Source organism: Periplaneta americana, chromosome 11 (assembly GCF_040183065.1).
Source record: "Periplaneta americana isolate PAMFEO1 chromosome 11, P.americana_PAMFEO1_priV1, whole genome shotgun sequence".
In the NCBI taxonomy this organism is placed as follows: Eukaryota; Metazoa; Arthropoda; class Insecta; order Blattodea; family Blattidae; genus Periplaneta; species Periplaneta americana.
This window is the reverse complement of record NC_091127.1, coordinates 121,406,733-121,427,064: the sequence shown is the minus strand read 5'-3', so window position 1 is coordinate 121,427,064 and position 20,332 is coordinate 121,406,733. Positions and strand designations below refer to the sequence as shown.

The 20,332-nt window shown below is 36.8% G+C and overlaps 1 protein-coding gene across 3 annotated transcripts in view; it reads right to left on the bottom strand.

Moving 5' to 3' along the window:
• LOC138709303 (insulin-like growth factor I) overlaps positions 1-20,332 on the bottom strand; it is a 137,862-nt gene that overhangs the window by 13,472 nt on the left and 104,058 nt on the right. The window contains exons 1-4 of one of the 3 annotated variants that reach the window (XM_069839978.1): positions 15,710-15,907; positions 9,765-9,920; positions 7,670-7,805; positions 2,999-3,215 (exon numbers count right to left, since the gene is read on the bottom strand). In XM_069839978.1, coding sequence (XP_069696079.1) covers positions 2,999-3,215; positions 7,670-7,805; positions 9,765-9,912 — 501 coding nt within the window. In that variant the 5' untranslated portion in view covers positions 9,913-9,920; positions 15,710-15,907. Of the gene's footprint in view, positions 1-2,998; positions 3,216-7,669; positions 7,806-9,764; positions 9,921-15,709; positions 15,908-20,332 lie in introns of those variants that run through there. The other 2 variants (XM_069839977.1, XM_069839979.1) reach the window with 2 other exon arrangements.

Sequence of the window (20,332 nt, the reverse complement as noted above, 5' to 3'; positions counted from 1 at the left end):
CGTGTATCGTAGAACCGAATCACGATTAGGTTGACAACGTCAGTACAGTATTGTATCAGAAGTGAAATAACGGAACACGCAGCGAGATTTTTCCATGCAATGTCGTTACATGGCACCAAATAAATTATTGATGATGGTATAAGTGTGGGCGTGCACAGAACTTATATTATATTACGTATCCAGCACTCATTCCTCTCCCTTTTTTATTAATGTCATGTAATTCTCTCATTCAGAGAAGTGATAAATCATTGGCTATCAAAAAGAAAATTTTACAGTAGAAACAAAAAAACTGAATTTAAATTAACTCTGAAACTTTAGGACCAAAGTCCGTCGAGTTAGCTCTGTGATAGGGTGTCTGCCTCCAGACTAGCTGGCCCATGTTCGATCCCGACCGTAAAATTTCTATCTCGGGACTAGGAGAGATGGTGGTGCACAACTTCTAATCACTAGATTGTGCACCAATATGCCTGGATTAAATCCCAAATCTCTCTGTAGTGCATATGAAGAGAAGGCATATGTCATTGTTGATAGTGATTCGTCCATCGTGTTGCCACCAGGTTTCCCCTTCTCCCTTCATCATCATCACCACTCATTCCATACACTACACTTACACAAAACCTTACAATACACTCACCCTAGACAGGACATAACGCTCCACAGATACATACCATGCATGCCTACAGCGTGACCCGCCGAAGTGGTGTGCAACTAGAAAATGGGTCACAGTCCTACCATCTATCCGCAATATGCGAAACCCGAATCACGTAAAGTGAAGTGGGTAGGCATTGGTTACATACATACATACATACATACTGTACATACATACATACATACATACATGCTTTAGGACCAAATCCAAATTACAGGTACAAATACCACCTAGGCCCTATACTTTGGATTTGGTTCTAAAGTTTTAGAGTTAATTTAAACCCAGTTTTTTGCTTTCCTTCTAAAATTTCCTTTTTAGTAGTTAGCAGATTTACACTCTAAGCCGACGATATTGGAGTCTGTGGTGTCGAGAGATGATGAAGCGGATTGAGAGAGGAATGATTAAATTCATCGGCGCCTACACAAGCAAGGAAATAATATATGATTCAATAATCCATAATATTTTAATTATTTTTGAGTCATACATATGCAACGATGCGTCAGGTACGACCATACGATTCGAAGTTAAGTTATAGCGACACCGCAAACATTAACGATATGTACCAAATGTGTGTACGCCAGACATAGTGTTCATAGCGTGGAACTGTACGACGATATGATACGCAGATACGTACGAAACATGTACAACGATATGGCAAGCTAAGCATTCGTTACGTTGTAGTGTTGATACGATACGCAGATATTAAAAAAAAAATGTGTACTATTATGAACCGAACACAATCCTATTAAGCGTGGAACGCAATGATGGTAAGATAAGTAGACAGGCCTGAGTGGCAAATTTCTACAGCGATATGCCAAGTGCAGTACTCGAAGAATTAGATATAGAGGTGCTTATCGGAAAGGGTATGAAGCATGCATAAAGAGCCCAATTAGACTTTTTGTGCACCCACGATAAAAACGTGTTGCGTGCCATTATACAGGGTGATTCACGAAGATTGTACAATACTCTAGGATGTGAGTTCTGATATTCTGATAAAAAAGTTCATATATACATGTGTCCGATTTTGAATAGTTTCGGTTGAAATCACGTTTCTTTCTTCCGCAACACGCATTCTTGTGAACTCTCTCTCTCTCTGGACGTCTGGAGCTGTATGTGTTACAGTACAGATTATAGCAGCGACACAACATCTCGTGACATCAGGGTCAGGGTTAGAGATAACTCAACACCGGTACAACGTATCTACCTAGCATCAGAACAACGGAAGTTAGGGAATTCGGCGCGCGCAGTTCACACTCGGGCGGCTAGGTATATTTATTGTTGCAGAAGTTGCGTCTTTGAAAACCGGCTTTAATACAGGTTTTTCAGGTGAGTAATAACATGAATGTTCTTTAACGAATTTATAATACACCCAATACGATTCTTGTAAATAATTTAAATACTTAAACCTTCATAATATCTACGTTTATATTTAACATTTAAAAAATGTGACATATGTTTATATGAACTTTTTTTCATCAGAATGATACCAGAAATCACATCCTAGAATATTGCACAATCTTCGTGAATCACATTGTATATGCCACACGACGCATTCCTGAGCTACAAATCCGTTGATAACTCTACCATACAACAAAAGATCTACAGTCCAAATCTGTGGAGTAACGGTTAGCGCGTCTGGCCGCGAAACCAGGTGACCCGGGTTCGATTCCCGGTGGGGGCAAGTTACATCATTGAGGTTTTTTCGGGGTTTTCCCTCAACCCAATATGAGCAAATGCAGGGTAACTTTCGGTGCTGGACCCCGGACTCATTTCACCGGAATTATCACCTTCATCTCATTCAGACGCTAAATAATCTAAGCTGTTGATAAAGCGTCGTAAAATAACCTACTAAAATAAAAATAAAAAAGATCTACATGAGTCATGTCCCATGAAGTTGGGCGGAGTAGAACGCTTCAAACCGTCGCGCAACTTCAAGATAAACATGGAATAGCAATTATACTTCTCTCCTCCTCTGCCGGCAATGTTTACATCGCCTGTCAGACATTATGGAACTAAGTGTAGTTTATAAACTTTAATAACATATTTGAGTAGTTCTTGTGTAGGCATATATATGAGCATGCGTGTTTTCAATATTCGTAGTTGAATACATATCCGAACTCTAATAATTAACTATTTTCTGGTTCTACTTGAGCAATTCATTTTGTTTTCTCATAGAGAAATTATGGAAAGCAAACTTGCGATTGGCGATCTCTAGATTGTCTGCAAACGGTTTGTGTGCTTAATAGCCAGTTAGCATTCCTATGATTACATGTGCGTGAGGCTCTGAGGAAGCAACAGGTGTTAATAGCGGGGAGTGTAATGAGATGGGGCATGCAGCAAATTAGCCACCTTTCCGCGTCGACGTCTCCGCCGACATCGGCATCTGTTATTTGCCCGCCGACCCTTTTTGTCGTGGTGACCTCTGACCTTACTAACGAGGTCGTTCTTCTCTTCCCTGGCTATTGAAGATCGCCTCACTTCCGAGGTTAAGACGGCGGAAGCTGCAGAGTCATCCTGCGGAATGTGGTTGATGGAATGGTCTTCCGAGACCTTCAAGACCTTAGACCTGGAACAAAACAACGGGTGGTACTATTTATTGTCCCATTTGAAGACTCGTGTAAAATAATTCTACGCAAACTGTTTCGTAAGAAAGAGTAAACATTTAAGGGATAGGGGAGACTTTTGTACCTTTAAACATTTTTCACATTTTATTTATTTATTTATTTTTATATTTAGAAATGTAAGTTTTTAAATGAAAAAATGGAATATTCCTTTGCAACTTCCTGTATGTATTTTCCTGTTTTACATATCTATTAAGGATGGAAAAAATAAAATGAAGAGGCAATATTCTGTCTTGTTTGGGTAAAAGGAGATAAGTCATAAAAATGAGTTTGGAGATAAATGAAAATTAAACATCGGATCCTTACTGCAAATAATTTTCTACACAAATAAAACACATCAGATGCTACTATTCTTTTAATTTTTGCACACATATTTGTTAATTTAACTTGTGTGTTAGTCTAGAGAACACAATTCCATCTGCACAAAAAATGACAACTCCCTTTACCCGATCACCACAGATATAATCTGTTCAAAGGTATAACATGTTCATGTACCTTGGAACATACCCTCTTGTAAGTTGGAACACATGACTATAGGTGGGAATATAGCTGTAAAAACTGACAATCATATTTAAAATGTATTTGCAAACATAAACCGGAGCAGGCTTGTCAGATAGAGATTTTATTTCCTGGAGGAGCAATAACTGCTTCAACAGCTTTCTTCAAGGCATCCGGATCAATTGGGGCATCTGAACTCCAGACTTCCTTCGTGACATGATCTTACAATAAAACAAACACAGATAGTATCGTGTACCTTGGAACATGTTCCATGGTACAAAATGTTTTGTGTTCAAAGGTACAAGAGGGGTATGTTTAAACAAATATGGCTCCCAATACTAGAGATTCGAATAAATCATGGAAATTAAAATACCATTATTCACCAGATGATAGGGAACACACTGTACTTGACGGATAGTAACAAATACAATCTGGTTTTGTGATAAAACATATATCAATGAACGAAATGTTTACTTTTGGTACTAAAAAAATTCTTTTGTCCACAGAACTCACACTTTGCAATAAATCAAACCGAAACTACGACCAGAGCTACTTAGTGGCTTTCTCTATAATCTACTTCCGTTTGAGTCCTCTAGGTAGTAGCAAAAAATAAAAAAACAAAAAATGTTCAAAGGTAAACTATGCTAAAGATACAACAGTCTCTCCTATCGTATGCTGGGTAATTTTTAGCTGTGTAAAACTGGTATTCTTTTGTAAAAATGACGAGATGATAGAATTCCATCGCACTTCCTCATACTCATCCTTTTTCACAATAGCCCTGCAAAGACTCTGAAATTCGCTACCTGCTAGCATCAGGAACTGTCGAAATAAAATTGAATTCACACGCAAACTTACTAGACACTGGATCAGTAATTGAGACTCGTTCAGATATGGCTTCTTGTAAATACTGTAGTTCTTTTATTCCACCACAGAATATTTCAATATCCGGTAATTTCATTACTATATAATTTTATTATCCTAGGTTTAATTTGTACTTCAGTTAAAAAAAAAGTCTTTTTTTTTGTTCTTAACTTCTGCAATAAATTGGCTAGCCTTTATTAATCAGGTAATCTTTTCGTGCTTTGATCTTTATGTAATTGTAATTGCATTCTTCATATTGTAGTTGTAATCCTCTAGGGGAAGAGAAGGCCTGGTGGCCTTATCTCTACCAGGTTAAATAAATAAGCGAGGCTGCCTGGAATATCTCACTTTAAGTCGACAGACATAATTTTTCAGTAGAGCAAAATAAAACAAATCAGAATAAAAAATCGATTTTGAGATCTGTTAGATTATTTCATGAACTACATATAAAATACAGCTCCAATTTACTACTTACTGGCTTTTATGGAACTCGGAGGTTCATTGCCGCCCTCACATAAGCCCGCCATTGGTCCCTATCCTGAGCAAGATTAATCCAGTCTCTGCCATCATACCCCACCTCTCTCAGATCCATTTCAATATTATCTTCCCATCTACGTCTCGGCCTCCCCAAAGGTCTTTTTCCCTTCGGCCTCCCAACTAACACTCTATATACATTTCTGGACTCGCCCATACGTGCTACATGCCCTGCCCATCTCAAACGTCTGGATTTAATGTTCCTAATTATGTCAGGTGAAGAATACACTGCGTGCAGTTCTGTGTTGTGTAACTTTCTCCATTCTTCTGTAACTTCATCCTTCTTAGCCCCAAATATTTTTCAAAGCACCTTATTCTCAAACACCCTTAACTTATGTTCCTCTCTCAAACTGAGTGTCCAAGTTTCACAACCATACAGAACAACCGGTAATATAACTGTTTTATAAATTCTAACTTTCATATTTTTTGAAAGCAGACTAGGTGACAAAAGCTTCTCAACCAAGGATTTCCTCATTAACCTTGCCTAATGGTATAATGAAAATGTTTTCCTGCACTTTATATTAAAAATCCTTAACATATCGTCCCTACCAAAATATTCCCTGCCAAGATATCTGTGGTGTTCGGGTAAAGGGGTATAAGTCATTTTTTTGTCCAGGTGGAATTTTGTTTCCCAGATGAGTACACAAGTTAAATTATACAAGTGGGTGTGCAAAAATCAAAGAATACTAACAGTTGATGTGTTTTATTTGTGTAGAAAATTATTTGTAATAAGGGTTCAAAGTTTAATTTTCATTTATCTCCGGACTCATTTTTATGACTTATCTCCCTTTACCCAAACACCACAGATATAATCAATTATCCATTATTAAACCATCTCTTCGGCCATACAAGTAACCACATTAATATGTTCTCTGACAGCCAATTAATCTAAAAACAGGTTAAAGGAGAAAAAAGAAACAAACGCACCGTTTGTCGAACGACATGGCGTGTCGTTTAGAGGTTGGTCCAGGGACGGATCCTTGCACTTAGACTTGCTTTGGCCTCTACATATGCGGTGATTGTGCAACTTCGACAGATGGTCTGGGTGGCATTGTGAATCCGATACTGATAGGCTATCCTGCCTCAGACTTGACAGAGCTAAGTTCCATCTTCAGACATGTACTGATAAGTCTTAGTGCCCGAAGTTCCAAGACCTTCCTATATAAAGATCGGAAATACTTTTACCACCAAGACTTCACCCCAACCTACTTTTCACTATTTCAGATGATAGCTGAAATGAGGGAGAGTACTCCGAGAGATATTATCTGCAACGCCTGGTTTGTCTTCCACAAATTTCACCACAAGCTGGCCGGGGATCGAATCTGGGTTGCTTGCATTAGATACGGGTTGAACTTGTAGTAAACTAAAATAGTAAGCCTATGGAATAGAGACGAACAACGATCGAGAAAGCGAGACTAACAGCGCCCGCAAAGCCGAAAACCCGCACGACAATGTTGTATTATGTCGCGTCCTTGACGTAAAGACTGCTTATGAGTGTTCCGAGACTCGAGATTGATCACTCCCGAAGTCAAGCAGCCTTGAATCGCCACAGTTGTTTATACCTGACTGAACTTTTATCTACTTTGGAAACTGTTATATATGTATAAACAATCAAGTAGCCTATTTGAAACATCTCTACCTCTCAGTGTATAATAATCCATTTCCCAGCCTTTATTTAATTACTAGGCTCTTATTAAAAGGCTAGGGATTTTTTTTCATATGTTTAAGATCAAGTGTGCAATCTCAAGTAAAAAGATATTAACGTTATGTTTTATGTTTCTTAGAAATGCAAATTTATTTGAGAATTGTTTTTTTTCTATTTATATAACCATAGGTAATATAATATAATAGAACCAGAACATTTTGATAACTAAGATACTGTTCTGTTTTGTCTTTGTCTCATTTAAACAATTATAATGCTATTTATTTCAATGATGTATGTTATTCAAAGTTACGAAATCTTTCCACGCCGACCAAATGCTATTTCGAGAATGATGAGCGAGACTCGAAGCGCAAGAGAATGACGAGCCAGACTCGAAAGACAAATGCAACGAACACAGCGAGCGAGATCGGCAGTTAGTTTTGTTCATCTCTAGTATGGAGGTATTTGCATTATTTTTTTCTTTCTGCTGCCATTATTCCACCAATTGTAGAGCATCATCTCATTGTCATCGACCAATGACGTCTCCATCTTGTCAACCACCACTGTTGAAATTCTCTTTACATATAACAGGGACTTCGTATTATAAAAATTGTTTAACATATCGATGGCCTAGATCTAGTACCATGTATGTGATTTTTCCAAAATTGTCAGGAGAGACATAAAACTGTTTGTTAATTATACATTCTATTTGAATCACTGAAAAGGATAATAATCAGTAAGAATACTAGATAGATAGAATGTATAAATAATAAACAGTTTTATATCTCTCCTGAAAATTTTGGAAAAATCACATACGTAGGTAGTATTAGATCTAGGCCATCGATATTGTGAAGATAGCCTTACCTGTCGGACGATTTGAGAGGTGGGTTGCAGTACTGCTCTAGTGTCTCCTGCGAACACCCCGTCTTGCAGCACTCGTCGGCTACTCCCCTTTTTACCCGCGTTCTTGTAGGTGTGATGCTGTCGTAGGTCGAATCTTCTACAAAAAGACGATAAGTTTAATGTTAACAAATTTCTTACCTCCTTATACGTCTTAAAGGAGAAAAGAGAGGGAAGAGTTCGAGATTTATGTTTACATAACTTCGACATTGGACCGTGTGAATGATTGCTTTCATACTTTGAGAACACTAGTGATGTAGAGAGTTAATAGCAATTCATCTCCAACGCTGAAAACATGACGTTATTGGTGCTAGATGTAGTGCAAGATATTCCTCTTGTCCGATATTTTTTCGTGTTTCATTAGGATATTGCATGTCGCTCATCACTGAAACTCCACTAATTTTCTATATACTTTTCTAGAAATTCTCTAAAATGTAGATTATTTAATTTATTAATTGGGATGCTGACACTGAACAACATGGTAGGTTACACAAATCCATGCTAAACGTCGAGTTAATATCTTTATAATTTTCATATTTTGATGGTACAGGTTCTTTTGGTTTACGTTCAACAACTTTCTGCGACTTTTGGTATTGCAGTGCCTTTCAGTGCTTGAGCGTCTTACCTAAGGCATTTTATCTCTGCAATGAACCTTCAATCAGCCACAAAGATGTACTTATTTAAATAATACGACTAGTAAAAGCAGTGATCAATAAGACTACTCACTATAATTGCGTCCCAGTTTTCACTTTCTAGACTCGAGAACAGCCGTGGCGAGAATGTGACTCGGGAGAAATTGTGGCTCACAGTGATAGCTATGCATTTCGCTTGCTTCTAACCTCCACCAATCCCCACCTCTCACTAACTGGAGTCAAACTCCGTTCCGTTTGTATTTGTCTCTGACCTGTGAGTGGCATATGTCTCTCTCTCGAAACCATGTACGAAAGTTTCAAGTAGGATGGGAGGACGCATTTTTTTGCTGTCTATATGATGAGAATATTAAATGTATGATTTGTTCACAAGTATTAAGCTACGAGGAAAACGGTTGTATAACATAAAACGGCATTATACTACATTTTACTGATTAAACATTAAAAGGTTAAGTGTTATTGTTGTTATCATCATCATCATCATCATCATCATAATCTTCATCATCATCATCATCATCATCTCTGTACGTCGACCCTTTTTCAGCAGATGTAGGAATAATGCGGTTAGCTCTTCAATTTGAACTCACTGATTTACTATGTGATGTCAAATGAAAGCTAGATGTAAGGACTTGACAAATGTTGAACTTTCAAATCTTTGCCAAAAAATAAATATCAGAAGCTTCGTTCTTTCGCTTGCTCTGTCGAACCATGTTCGCTACAACTTACGTTTGTGAAAAATTATTTTCAACAATTAAAATAGTAAAAACCAAATTTAGATCACGAGATTGACAGACAAATACCTTCGTGATCAACTACGACTGGCAGTAAGTGACATAAATCCTGATTTTGAAACTTTGTCGCAGAGACATTATGAAGACAATTAATTTTAGGTTGCGATATTGTTCATTTATTGTTCATTTCTTTCTTCGTTACACTACTAAACATTAGTTTGTAGCCTTGTACTGTATAAAATTATATTTAAGTGCTTGACGTAAGGAAAATGAAAATCCGTTAATAAGTCAGACAGTTGCTTCACTACCCCTTCGGGTGTCCGCCTCCCTCCATAGGTGTTATGCACATTGCAGGTTACACAGTGGCTCGGCGCACGATTACATTTTCGCCACCGCTGCTCTAGAGGAAGAGGGCAGAGGATGCGTAACTATTTTGTATACTAACGTACCTGTACCTGCGCTGTGACGTTACATATACCTCGAATCTGGCAACTTCATTCCAGTTTATAGGTAGCTGGAATACGGAGCCTACTTATTACATGCAATTTGATACCGAGCCCTGAAAGACTCGGAGACCTTACTAACTTCTTCCTACAAAGAAACCGCTTTTGTCTGAGCTTTCCCATTTATGAAGTCTAAAATATTAATTTGAAGGCATTAAAGTGAAATGTTACTGACCGTAGTGCGCATGCCTGAAGGGATCATTGTAGCCGTAGACGGCGCAGATCTCCGCCAGCTTGTTGGCCAGCTCGCTGCCGCAGAGTTGCATCCTGCCCAGCGGCGAGGCCGTCGCCGACGCCAGCAACACGAGGAACAGCAAGGACATGACCACTTCTGTGAAATAAATATAGTGCAGTGGTAACTGACAATAATTACAGCAAAACATGTAACTACTGGCTTTTAACGTCAAGTACAGAGCATCTATTTCTGATGATTTCAAAAGCACTTCGTGACCGACGGTTCTTCTTGATGGCATTACTGACTTTCTCCATAATCCACGCTCATCCATGGCGCAGGAGTAAAATACTACTGCAGTGTAACATATTATTGAATAAAAGGGGCTAAAATTCTTCGCTAAAAAGGATAAAAATTCTTGAGTGAAAACGAAACGCCCTGTTTTATTAAATTACTAGCCGTACCCGTGCGCTCCGCTGCACCCGTTAGAAATAAATATAAAGTAATTACATAATTAAAATAGGACATTTGATCCAGGGAACATTCGTGTTTGATAGAAGGATGAATCGTTTAATATGTTACTTAATTTAAATTGTATTAAAAAAATTAAAATGCGATCATTTTGATCCAGAGACCACTCATTTGGTACAAATTCCTTTAACATGTTTCGTAATTGTTATTACATGCAACCATAGTTTAATGAAGATTGACATAGCCTATCATTTAGTTTTAATGTGTAAACTTTATATTCCTTGCTATATGTTTCCATTGAATTATGGTAATAATTTAATTTTAACCCTCGTTTTCTACGTCTTCAGTAAATGGCGCTTGCCCCACTATGGTTCTGAACTCTTCAAATAATTAAAATAGTGATACAGCGTATATAGTGATATGTAATTATATTTATTTCTTTCGAAAATGTAAGAATTCACGATCTCCTATGTACCATTGCCATGGAATGAATAAATTTGTTTTTTCTTCCTACTCAAAAATTTTATATTTTGCACATAGGAGTTACTGCAGGAACAACAACGCTATAATCTGAGGCGGCGGTGAAAATGTATTGTATTGTTATTTAAAAAGTCTTGTATATCCATAAATATCAGTCCTATCAAAATTTTGCATAGAATAAAACTTATCGGAAATCATTTGTAAACAAACTTTTATTATGTAACATTTTTCACAGAAATCAATAATAAGCGAGATATTTCGATTTATTTAATTCAGGCTCCCTTATAACGCCCCTTTTAAATAATGTATTTTGAATGTCATATAGCCTAAAATCTAAGTTACAACGAACTTAATTTATATTCCAATTTTCATCGAAATCCGTTCAGCCATTATCGCGTGAAAATGTAACAAACATCCAGACAGACAGACAGACAGACAGACAGATAGACAGACAGACAGACATACAAACAAAAATTTCAAAAAAGCGATTTTCGGTTTCAGGATGGTTAATTATACATGTTAACACCAATTATTTTTGGAAAATCGAAAATTACCAGAAAAATTTTGGCTACAGATTTATTATTAGTGTAGAATATGTTGCTTAAGATAATAATTGACAATTATAATTATATTCAAAGTTTTACGTTGACAACAATTCTAAGATACTTAACATTATTTAACATTCAAAGTTGTATGCAGACAACAGTTCTAAGTTCGTCATTATAAGGTTTCTTCTTCTATTTGTTAGCATACACGAGAACTGTGGGAAAAAAAAAAAAAAAAAAAAAAACATTCACAGTCAACATTAAAAACTGGAACCCATATAGCTTGGAGTGCTCCGTCCACAAAATCACTGTGATCTTCACGTAACGACAGCAAACCTTGTCGCACTGAAAGTCCAGGACTATTTTTAACTATGTCCTTCAGTTCACTATATGCATGTACTGCATCAGGTGATAGATTCTTTAAGGTTGGCACCTGATCAAAGAGAGGTTTCAAACTGCTTTCAGTTGCATCAATCCGTGTACGAACCATTTCAACTCACGCCATCTAGCGCCAGCATTCCAAATCTTGTGCATTTTTCAAACAGAACTTCTAACATTTCAAAATTTAGATAATGTACTTATTAATTGCTGAAAAATAGCGTCTTTTCGCTAATAACGACAGAAAATATACTAAATTTACGAGTCATAGGATTTTTGCGATTTTTCGCGAGTTGAAACGTGTAATTATATGATATTTTTTTTTATCTGAACCATGTTTTAAACTATGTCTATTTGGTTTTTAGGTTTTCGCGAGTCACGAATTTTGACTGTCTTTACATTTATATACATGAAATAATAGTAGAAGTATAACATTTTTGGGTGAAATAATAAAAGAATTAATGACTAGGAAGGACGCTAAGCGTTGTCTATACCTAAGCCTGTACACCTGTTCGAAATACATTTTCTCACATCACCGTCACCGTTCTACTGCTATTATGAAATAATAATAATAATAATAATAATAATAATAATAATAGGCACTATCATAATCTTTCACCTACGCTTTAAGACCTACTAGTACTTATGGCTTTTAAGGAACCCGAAGGTTCATTGCCGCCCTCACATAAGCCCACCATTGGTCCCTATCCTGTGCAAGATTAATCCAGTCTCTACCATCATATCCCACCTCCCTCAACTCCATTTTAATATTATCCTCCCATCTACGTCTCGGCTCCCCAAAGGTTTTCTCCCTCCAGGCTCCCAATTAACACTCTATATGCATTTCTGGATTCGCCCATACGTGCTACATGCCCTGCCCATCTTAAACGTCTGGATTTAATGTTCCTAATTATGTCAGATGAAGAATACAATGCGTGCAGTTCTACGTTGTGGAACTTTCTCCATTCCCCTGTAACTTCATCTCTCTTAGCCCCAAATATTTTTCTAAAAATTTTATTCTCAAACACCCTTAATCTCTGTTCCTCTCTCAAAGTGAGAGTTCAAGTTTCACAACCATAAAGAACAACCGCTAATATAATTGTTTTATAAATTCTAACTTTCAGATTTTTTGACAGCAGACTGGATGATAAAAGCTTTTCAACCGAATAATAACACGCATTTCCCATATTTATTGTGCATTTAATTTCCTTCCGAGTGTCATTTATACTTGTTACTGTTGCTCCAAGATATTTGAATTTTTCCACCTCTTCGAAGGATAAATCTCCAATTTTTATATTTCCATTACGTACAATATTCTGGTCACGAGACATAATCATAAACTTTGTCTTTTCAGGATTTACTTCCAAACCTATCGCTTTACTTCTAGTAAAATTTCCGTGTTTTTCCTAATAGTTTGTGGATTTTCTCCTAACATATTCACGTCATACGCATAGACAAGAAGCTGATGTAATCCGTTCAATTTCAAACCTAGTGGTTCTCCGAATTTATAGGGTTAGTTAGCTATAGAGCCTTCTATCTGTGGATTTGCAACGTTTCAAAACCCATCACTCTCAGTACCACTTCTTAGCAACGCCAACGCTGTCAAAACATTTATTTAAACGAAGATATTCAGGTGTGAATCACAAACCGGCTACTGTCGTACTGGGTAACCTAGTAGAGGAACAAGCTTCGCTGAAATATATCAAAGAAGTTAATCAGTCGTGCTAATCAGAGGCGTTATTGGGCCAATGGACAACGACACTCGGAAGCCCTGATAATTTGTGTTGAAATAATAATTTTCGTGTTAGCTGTTGTGCATTGTATGCAAGTGCTACCTCCATTACGCTTTATATTTTATAACTAGGGCTAGGATTTTGATGACCTATAAACCATGAAACAATGTTCTAAAAACAATGCATTTATGACTTAAAAATCTTCTAAAAATGCCCTAAAAATTGATCTTACATAATTGGCTTAGTAGGAAAAGAGGTTTTGTACTACTTAATAATTAGACTAGTAATTAAATTAAATTCTAATACCAACATTTAAGTTTATTTAATGTTACATAATTTTTCTAAGTAGTACACTTTAATTAATTATTTTACCTGATGTAGTTGCATGTAGTCCACCACAAGGCCACTCTTATCCGGAACTAACAGGTATAGACGAGTCTATATTGAAGGAGTAGTTGGACTGATCCATTACGTGGGGATGTACTACGTTAAAATGGCAATATTTGTGTACAAAAACGATTAAAGTATTATAAAAAATAATGGGTATTAATGGACAAAATATGTAGAGAAAATATCAAAGGAAATAAACATTATTTTGCATTAATAATGGGATTTATGGCCAAAATTAAATGAAAATGCCTCAAAACTGACCGAATAGAACAAAAGGTGCTCTTATGAGTTGAAAAAGACAAAAATGCAAAAAAATGCCTTAACAAATATGTTTTAAAACACTTAGTTTATCACATAACATGCAAATACTAAAGCAGGTATGTTTCTGGCTTACTAAAAAAAAGATGCAATTTCATCAAAATCCTAGTCCTAATTATAACAGCTCTGGACATAAAGGGGATGTAGGAGAAAATAAACCTCCGCCCATGTCCTTTTTGCTTACGCCATAGAAAATGATGAAGATTTATGAAATTCATGTACGTGTATAGAACTATAAAGCGCACTTTGGCAAGGAAAGCGAGGAAGGATACAATGCTTAAATATTACAAAATTATGGTAGTTCCTGTTTTATTGTATGGCTAAGAAAACTGGGCGTTGAATAGATGGAATCGAAGGAAGATCGATTCTGCAGACAATATGTAGCAGGATACAATTTGACGAGAGGAAATAAGCAACCTTAAATCTTTAACTTGAATGAGAAAAAAGGAAACTGGCATTACCATATCCTGCGGATGGGCAGTGAACTAACTAAGCAGGCTTTACTGTACAGATCTTTGGACGTAGATATGTGCGACGTCCTAAAAGAAGATAGGAAGGTGATTTTCTTCTGTGATTGGGACATCGATAGATTCACCAAGATGTGTATGATTATGATAAATTAAATAATTTTCATATGCTGATTATAAAAATAAATTAGCGGAAATGGAGAGACGTCCTAATTACCTTTCTCTCAAAATTTTCAGCTTCTCGGAACTGGTACTGCTCTGAATGTAATACTTTTGTACTGATGACTGAGTGACACTTTAAGATGTTTTCAATAAAATTCCAGCCGGGTAGCAACAATTCATTAGGCTGCGCGGGAGCATTTCTGTTATTTTTCAGAAACATAGTCACAAGTAACGGGATTCTGTGATCATGTGATTGCACAAGGCAGGGTCACCATTTAAAGCAACACAGGACAAAGGACAAACATCCAGTTTCTATGAAAAAGAAATACATTTCTGTCTCCCTGTCTGTCATCGAACGTGGGTTCACTGAATTTCTAACCAGTATGTTACCACTTGAATCACAGCGAAGGATAACTATATGGTTATGTTACGTTAAAGACCTATATTTTTTTAATAATAATTAGAAGCTACTTTGGGACAAAGTTTCCTGAGACTAAATTGCAGCTTCATAACATGATTTATAAAATATTAATTCCTGAGGCAGTGAACTATAACCAAATTGGATGATAAAGAATTACGAGCTGCATAAGTTAGTTTTAAGACCAATTAAAAATCAGATAAACACTACAAGTGACAAATACCATAATAATGGAAAGCACTGATAGTAGTCTCATTGGTGCAAATCTCAGAAGGACTAATAAATATCAATACAGCCTTTTTTATCTCTTTTACAAAATTCATATAAACAACAGATATGTATATTAATTTACCTGCTATTAGTCCTTTGTAATTAATCTTTAATTGTAACTTTAACATTCTAATAAATACAATACCTATTTCAATTGTTTTTGCTTATGAACGTAAATGTCGGTATTTGCTTTACGACATATTTTGGGTTTATTGTTTATATTGTCTTTATTGTGTAATAAATATTACATCTCTTTTTTGTCGAAACAAGACTGTTTTACTAGATCCTTGTAGTGAATGCAGTAGTTCACACTTACCCAAGAGAAGTACTAAAATCTTCAAATCTGACACACAACACTATTTGCAAAAATACAATTTCTGTAAACTGAACACTAACGCTAACTATGAAGCACAAGTCCGCTTGTATTCCTATGACTTTTGTACATTTATACAGAAGGAAGTGATTTCTCTGCGCTAATATAATTCATAACTGAAAGACCTTTGCACTACTGAAATTTCTTCGCAAATGTTGAGACTAGTGTAGGACAGTTCCTACTTATATACAGGAATTAGTCGATCTTTCATGACGTCATAGATCAAAGTAGAACGAGCTATTTGTTAGCTATTATCAGGCCTTCATTATTCATTTGAAACACTTGCCATTGAATTCTTAATGGCTTGCCATGGGATTCCCATAAAGAGTTTGCATTCTCTTGTCAGGTGCGACTGATATTACGTCCGGGGTGCTGTAACATGACCCCATCTCAGGTTCGGAGGTGAATGTAATTATTTTTAGGGTAATAGCGTGGAGTAGATTGTGAAAATGGAGGGATGTATTGTTACTTTAATCCACCCTTCTTCGACCCCTCTAAAGAACTTTTCTGTACGTTTACTTCAAACTTCTCATAAATGGTTAATTATCTCCCAAATTGGCCGCAACGAAAGGGTGTTGCAAGACAGATTTACAGTCCTGTAAATAGTTAGATGCTTTCTACAGTTTGAATCAGTACTCAACCATAGCTCAGTTTCGTTCTCATGAGATTGTGGATTTCCTGATGAATGTATTCTGAAGAATATAGTGATTCATCAATCGAGCTGTCGGTTTGTCGATCGGCTGATTGATCGATTTCGTCTGTCGATGGTCAGTAGATCGGTTAGTTTGCTGGACGATTAGATGATCGGTCGATTGGTCGGTTGGTTTATCTGTTGATTGGTTAGTCGGTCGATCTGTTTATCGCGTAATCTGTCAGTTTGTCAATATGTCTGTTAGTCGGTCGGTGTTGGTTGATCGGTTGATTGATCGGTCGGTTAGTCAGCAAATCGATGCGTTGGGCCGTCAGTTGGTCTGTCTGTTGGTCGGTCGATCAGTCAGTCGTTCAGTCTGTCAGTTAATCAGTTCGTGAATCACTCATTCAGTAAGTTATTCGTTTCAACAGTCATTTCCTTAATTTGTTATTCAGCCATTAAATGAATCATTGAGTGGATGAGACGATGGTCAGTTGGTTGGTCTATCGGTCTATTATGTTGTTTGTTCGCTCGGTCATCACTCGATTAATCAGACAATCGTTCGGTCCGTCAATCAGTCAGTTCGTGGATCGCTCCAGTAATTTATTCTTTCCGACAGTCAAGTTGCTTCCTTAATTTGTTGTTCATTCACTAACTCAATCGTTCGGTGAAACTGTCGTTGATCGGTCGGTCGGTCGATAAGTTGTTCGTTCTTTTAGTAAATCGGTCGATCAGTTAATCGTTCGGTCCGTCAGTCAGTTTAACTTGTTACATTACTAAATTAGTCATTCATTCGGTTGGTTGGTATCTTAGTCGGTTGCTTGGCCTGCGTCAATTGACAAGCAAGGGAGTCGTTCGGGCCGTCAATCAACCTTTTCGTCGTTTGCTCTGTCAGTTACAAAGTTACTCGACCCTTCAGTCCGTTCCCTAAGTTCTTATTCAATCACTGAATCAGTTGATCGGTCGGTTGGTAGGTCTCTCGCTTGGTCGGTCTTTCGATCAGTCGGCAGTTTATTGGTCCGTCAATCAATTCGTCGCTAGCTCACTTAGCCTAGTAAGGTATTCGAGCTGCGACAGTCATTTCTCTAATTTCTTATTACACCACTAAATGTCGGTTGGTCGGTCTGTTGGTTGATTAGTCTGCCGGTTGGTCGGTCTGACGGTTAGTCCATTAGTCAAGCAGTTTCTTGGTCCGTCAAACAGTTCGTCGTTAGCTCAGTCAATTCTCTAATTCATCATGCAATCATTAATTGAGCCGTTCAGAGCAGAAGTGGTGTAAGTCAAAAATGGGTAATGAGGGTTAAAGTAAACACTCTGTAAAATACAGAGCAAAGTAGCAATTAATATTCAGTTTATTTAAGCTATTAGTAGTCAGTGGATGTTAATTGCTACTTTGCGCTGTATTTTATAGAATTTTTAATTTAAACCTCATTACCCAATTTTGACTTACACCACTTTTGCTCTGAACGGCTCAATTCAGTCGGTCAATTGGTTTTTCGGTTCGTTGGTCTGTTGGTTGGTCAGTCTGTCGGTCTGTCAGTTGTCTGTTGGTCGGTCTGTCGGTTGTCGATTGGTCGGTCTGTCTGTCTTTCGATTGGTCTGTCTGTCGGCTTCCGGTTGGTTGGTTCGTCGGTTGTCTGTTGGTTGGTCAATCTGTCGGTCTGTCAGTTGTCTGTTGGTCGGTCTGTCGGTTGTCGATTGGTCGGTCTGTCAGTCTGTCTTTCGATTGGTCGGTCTGTCGGCTTCCGGTTGGTTGGTTCGTCGGTTGTCGGTTGGTTAGTCGCTCTGTCGGTTATCGGTTCGTTAGTCTGTCGGTTGATCTGTCGCTTGTCAGTCGTCTGTCTGTCTGTCGGTTGGTCGCTTTGTCGGTTGTCGGTTGGTCGTTCTGTGATTGTCGTTGGTTAGTCTGTCGGTTGGTTGGTAGTTCTGTCCGTTGTCGGTTGCTTGGTCTCTCGGTTGTCGGCTGGTTAGTCTGTTGGTTGGACTCGGACTCCACAAAATTTGAATTCAGGATTCCAGCATTCAAGCAGTTGCTCTACTCTCATGTTTTATGTAAGATACAGATAGGTCTATAATCGTATTGTTCAAGAATTGTTCCTTCTGTTCCAATTCGTCTTCCATCTTGTGAAGATTTTGAGCGGATCGCAGGCATTCCAAGTAGCGATCATGCTCACATAGCATGGCACAAGTGGAATGCTTAAGATGATACACGACAAATACAAGACAAAGGACACGTAACCATTCCGCACTCCGCTTTCATGCTAGGAACAGGAAGTGAACCCGGGTCCTTTTATTTATAACCAGTTGCTAAATATAATAGCATATTTTCTTCGTACCTCTATTACTGTTTTCCACTTATAATTTACATTGAAGAGGACAACTGGAATAGCTTTGTAATTGTAGCTGTCATTCATGAAGCATTGACTTACACTTTGGAATGTCGAGGTTTACTGCTTCTGTAATCATCCGGCTACAGCTGTTTCTTCTAAGTACATAGTTGAAATATTATCCATCATTTAAATGACGTCACAACAAGCGTATTTATAAGATTATCTAGTTTTCGGTGCATTATGCTCTTCCGTTATTTTGTGTCGTCCCGTCAAAACAAAACATAACCTCTAATATGAAAAAAATTAATTACTATGGTTTTCAAGAAGTTCTCATTGATAATATACTTAGGGAAGCACATCAAAGGCAGCCATTCATAAAGAAAATTGGACTCCTTCCAGATCAGTACCGCTATTCAGAAATAAAGTAAATGTTCCTTCATTTGCATCAATTTTTACGTCTACCACTGACTATAGATTCAAAATGTGTTGTCCTAATTAGATTTTTAAAATACGTTGCTATATCAGCAATTAATTATAAATCGTTGCTTATAATTAGTTCAATAAATTGCCAAGACTTCTACTTTCAAGTGTGACATGGAAGTGAAATGTGAGTTAGAAATGACGCAATAATAATAACAATAACAATAATAATAATAATAATAATAATAATAATAATAATAATACTTTTTATTATTATTAAGACTGTTCTGGAGTGTCAAAATGGCTTTAGAAAAGGAAGATCATGTGTAGATCCATTATTTAGTATGAAACTATTGTTAGAAAAAAGAAGAGAATTTAATTTAGAAACCCATATAGCTTTTATTGATTTTGTGAAAGCTTTTGATAAAGTCCGAAGAGACCTTTTATTCGACATATTACAAGAAAAAAATATTCCAAATTTGCTATTGCAAAATGTAATAGAAATCTACACAGACAGCAAAATAAGTATCAAAATAAATAACTGTATATCCGAAAGAAAATTAGTTAATAATGGAGTTCGACAAGGTTGTCCACTATCACCAACTTTATTTAATATTTATATAAATGAAATTATTTTAAAATGGAACCAAATCTACACATCAGGAATCAAAATAACCAGTGCTCTAACATTAAATACCTTACTCTATGCCGATGATCAAGTCATAATTTCCAATTCAGAGGATAATTTACAAAGAGGATTGTATACATTAAATAAAATATTAAAAGATTTTGGGATGGAAATTTCAGCACAAAAATCAAAAGTAATGGCATTTTTAGGACAAGACCCAGTCAGAAGTAAGATAATACACAATAACCAATGCCTCGAACAAGTGCAAAATTTCAATTATCTGGGTTGTGAAATATCTTATCAAAATGAAAAAGATGTGAACAAGAAAATTACCAAATTTACACAAATTCTAGGAATAATAAACAATGCATTAAAAGCTAAATTAGTACAAAAATCTACAAGAATAAAAATATATAATACACTAGCATTACCCACCCTTTTATACGGAAGCGAGATTTGGTCATTAAAGAAAAAAGACATGAACAGAATCAAAGCAACGGAAATGAAATTTTTGAGGAGGACAGCAGGATATACTCTTTTAGACCGAAAAAGGAATG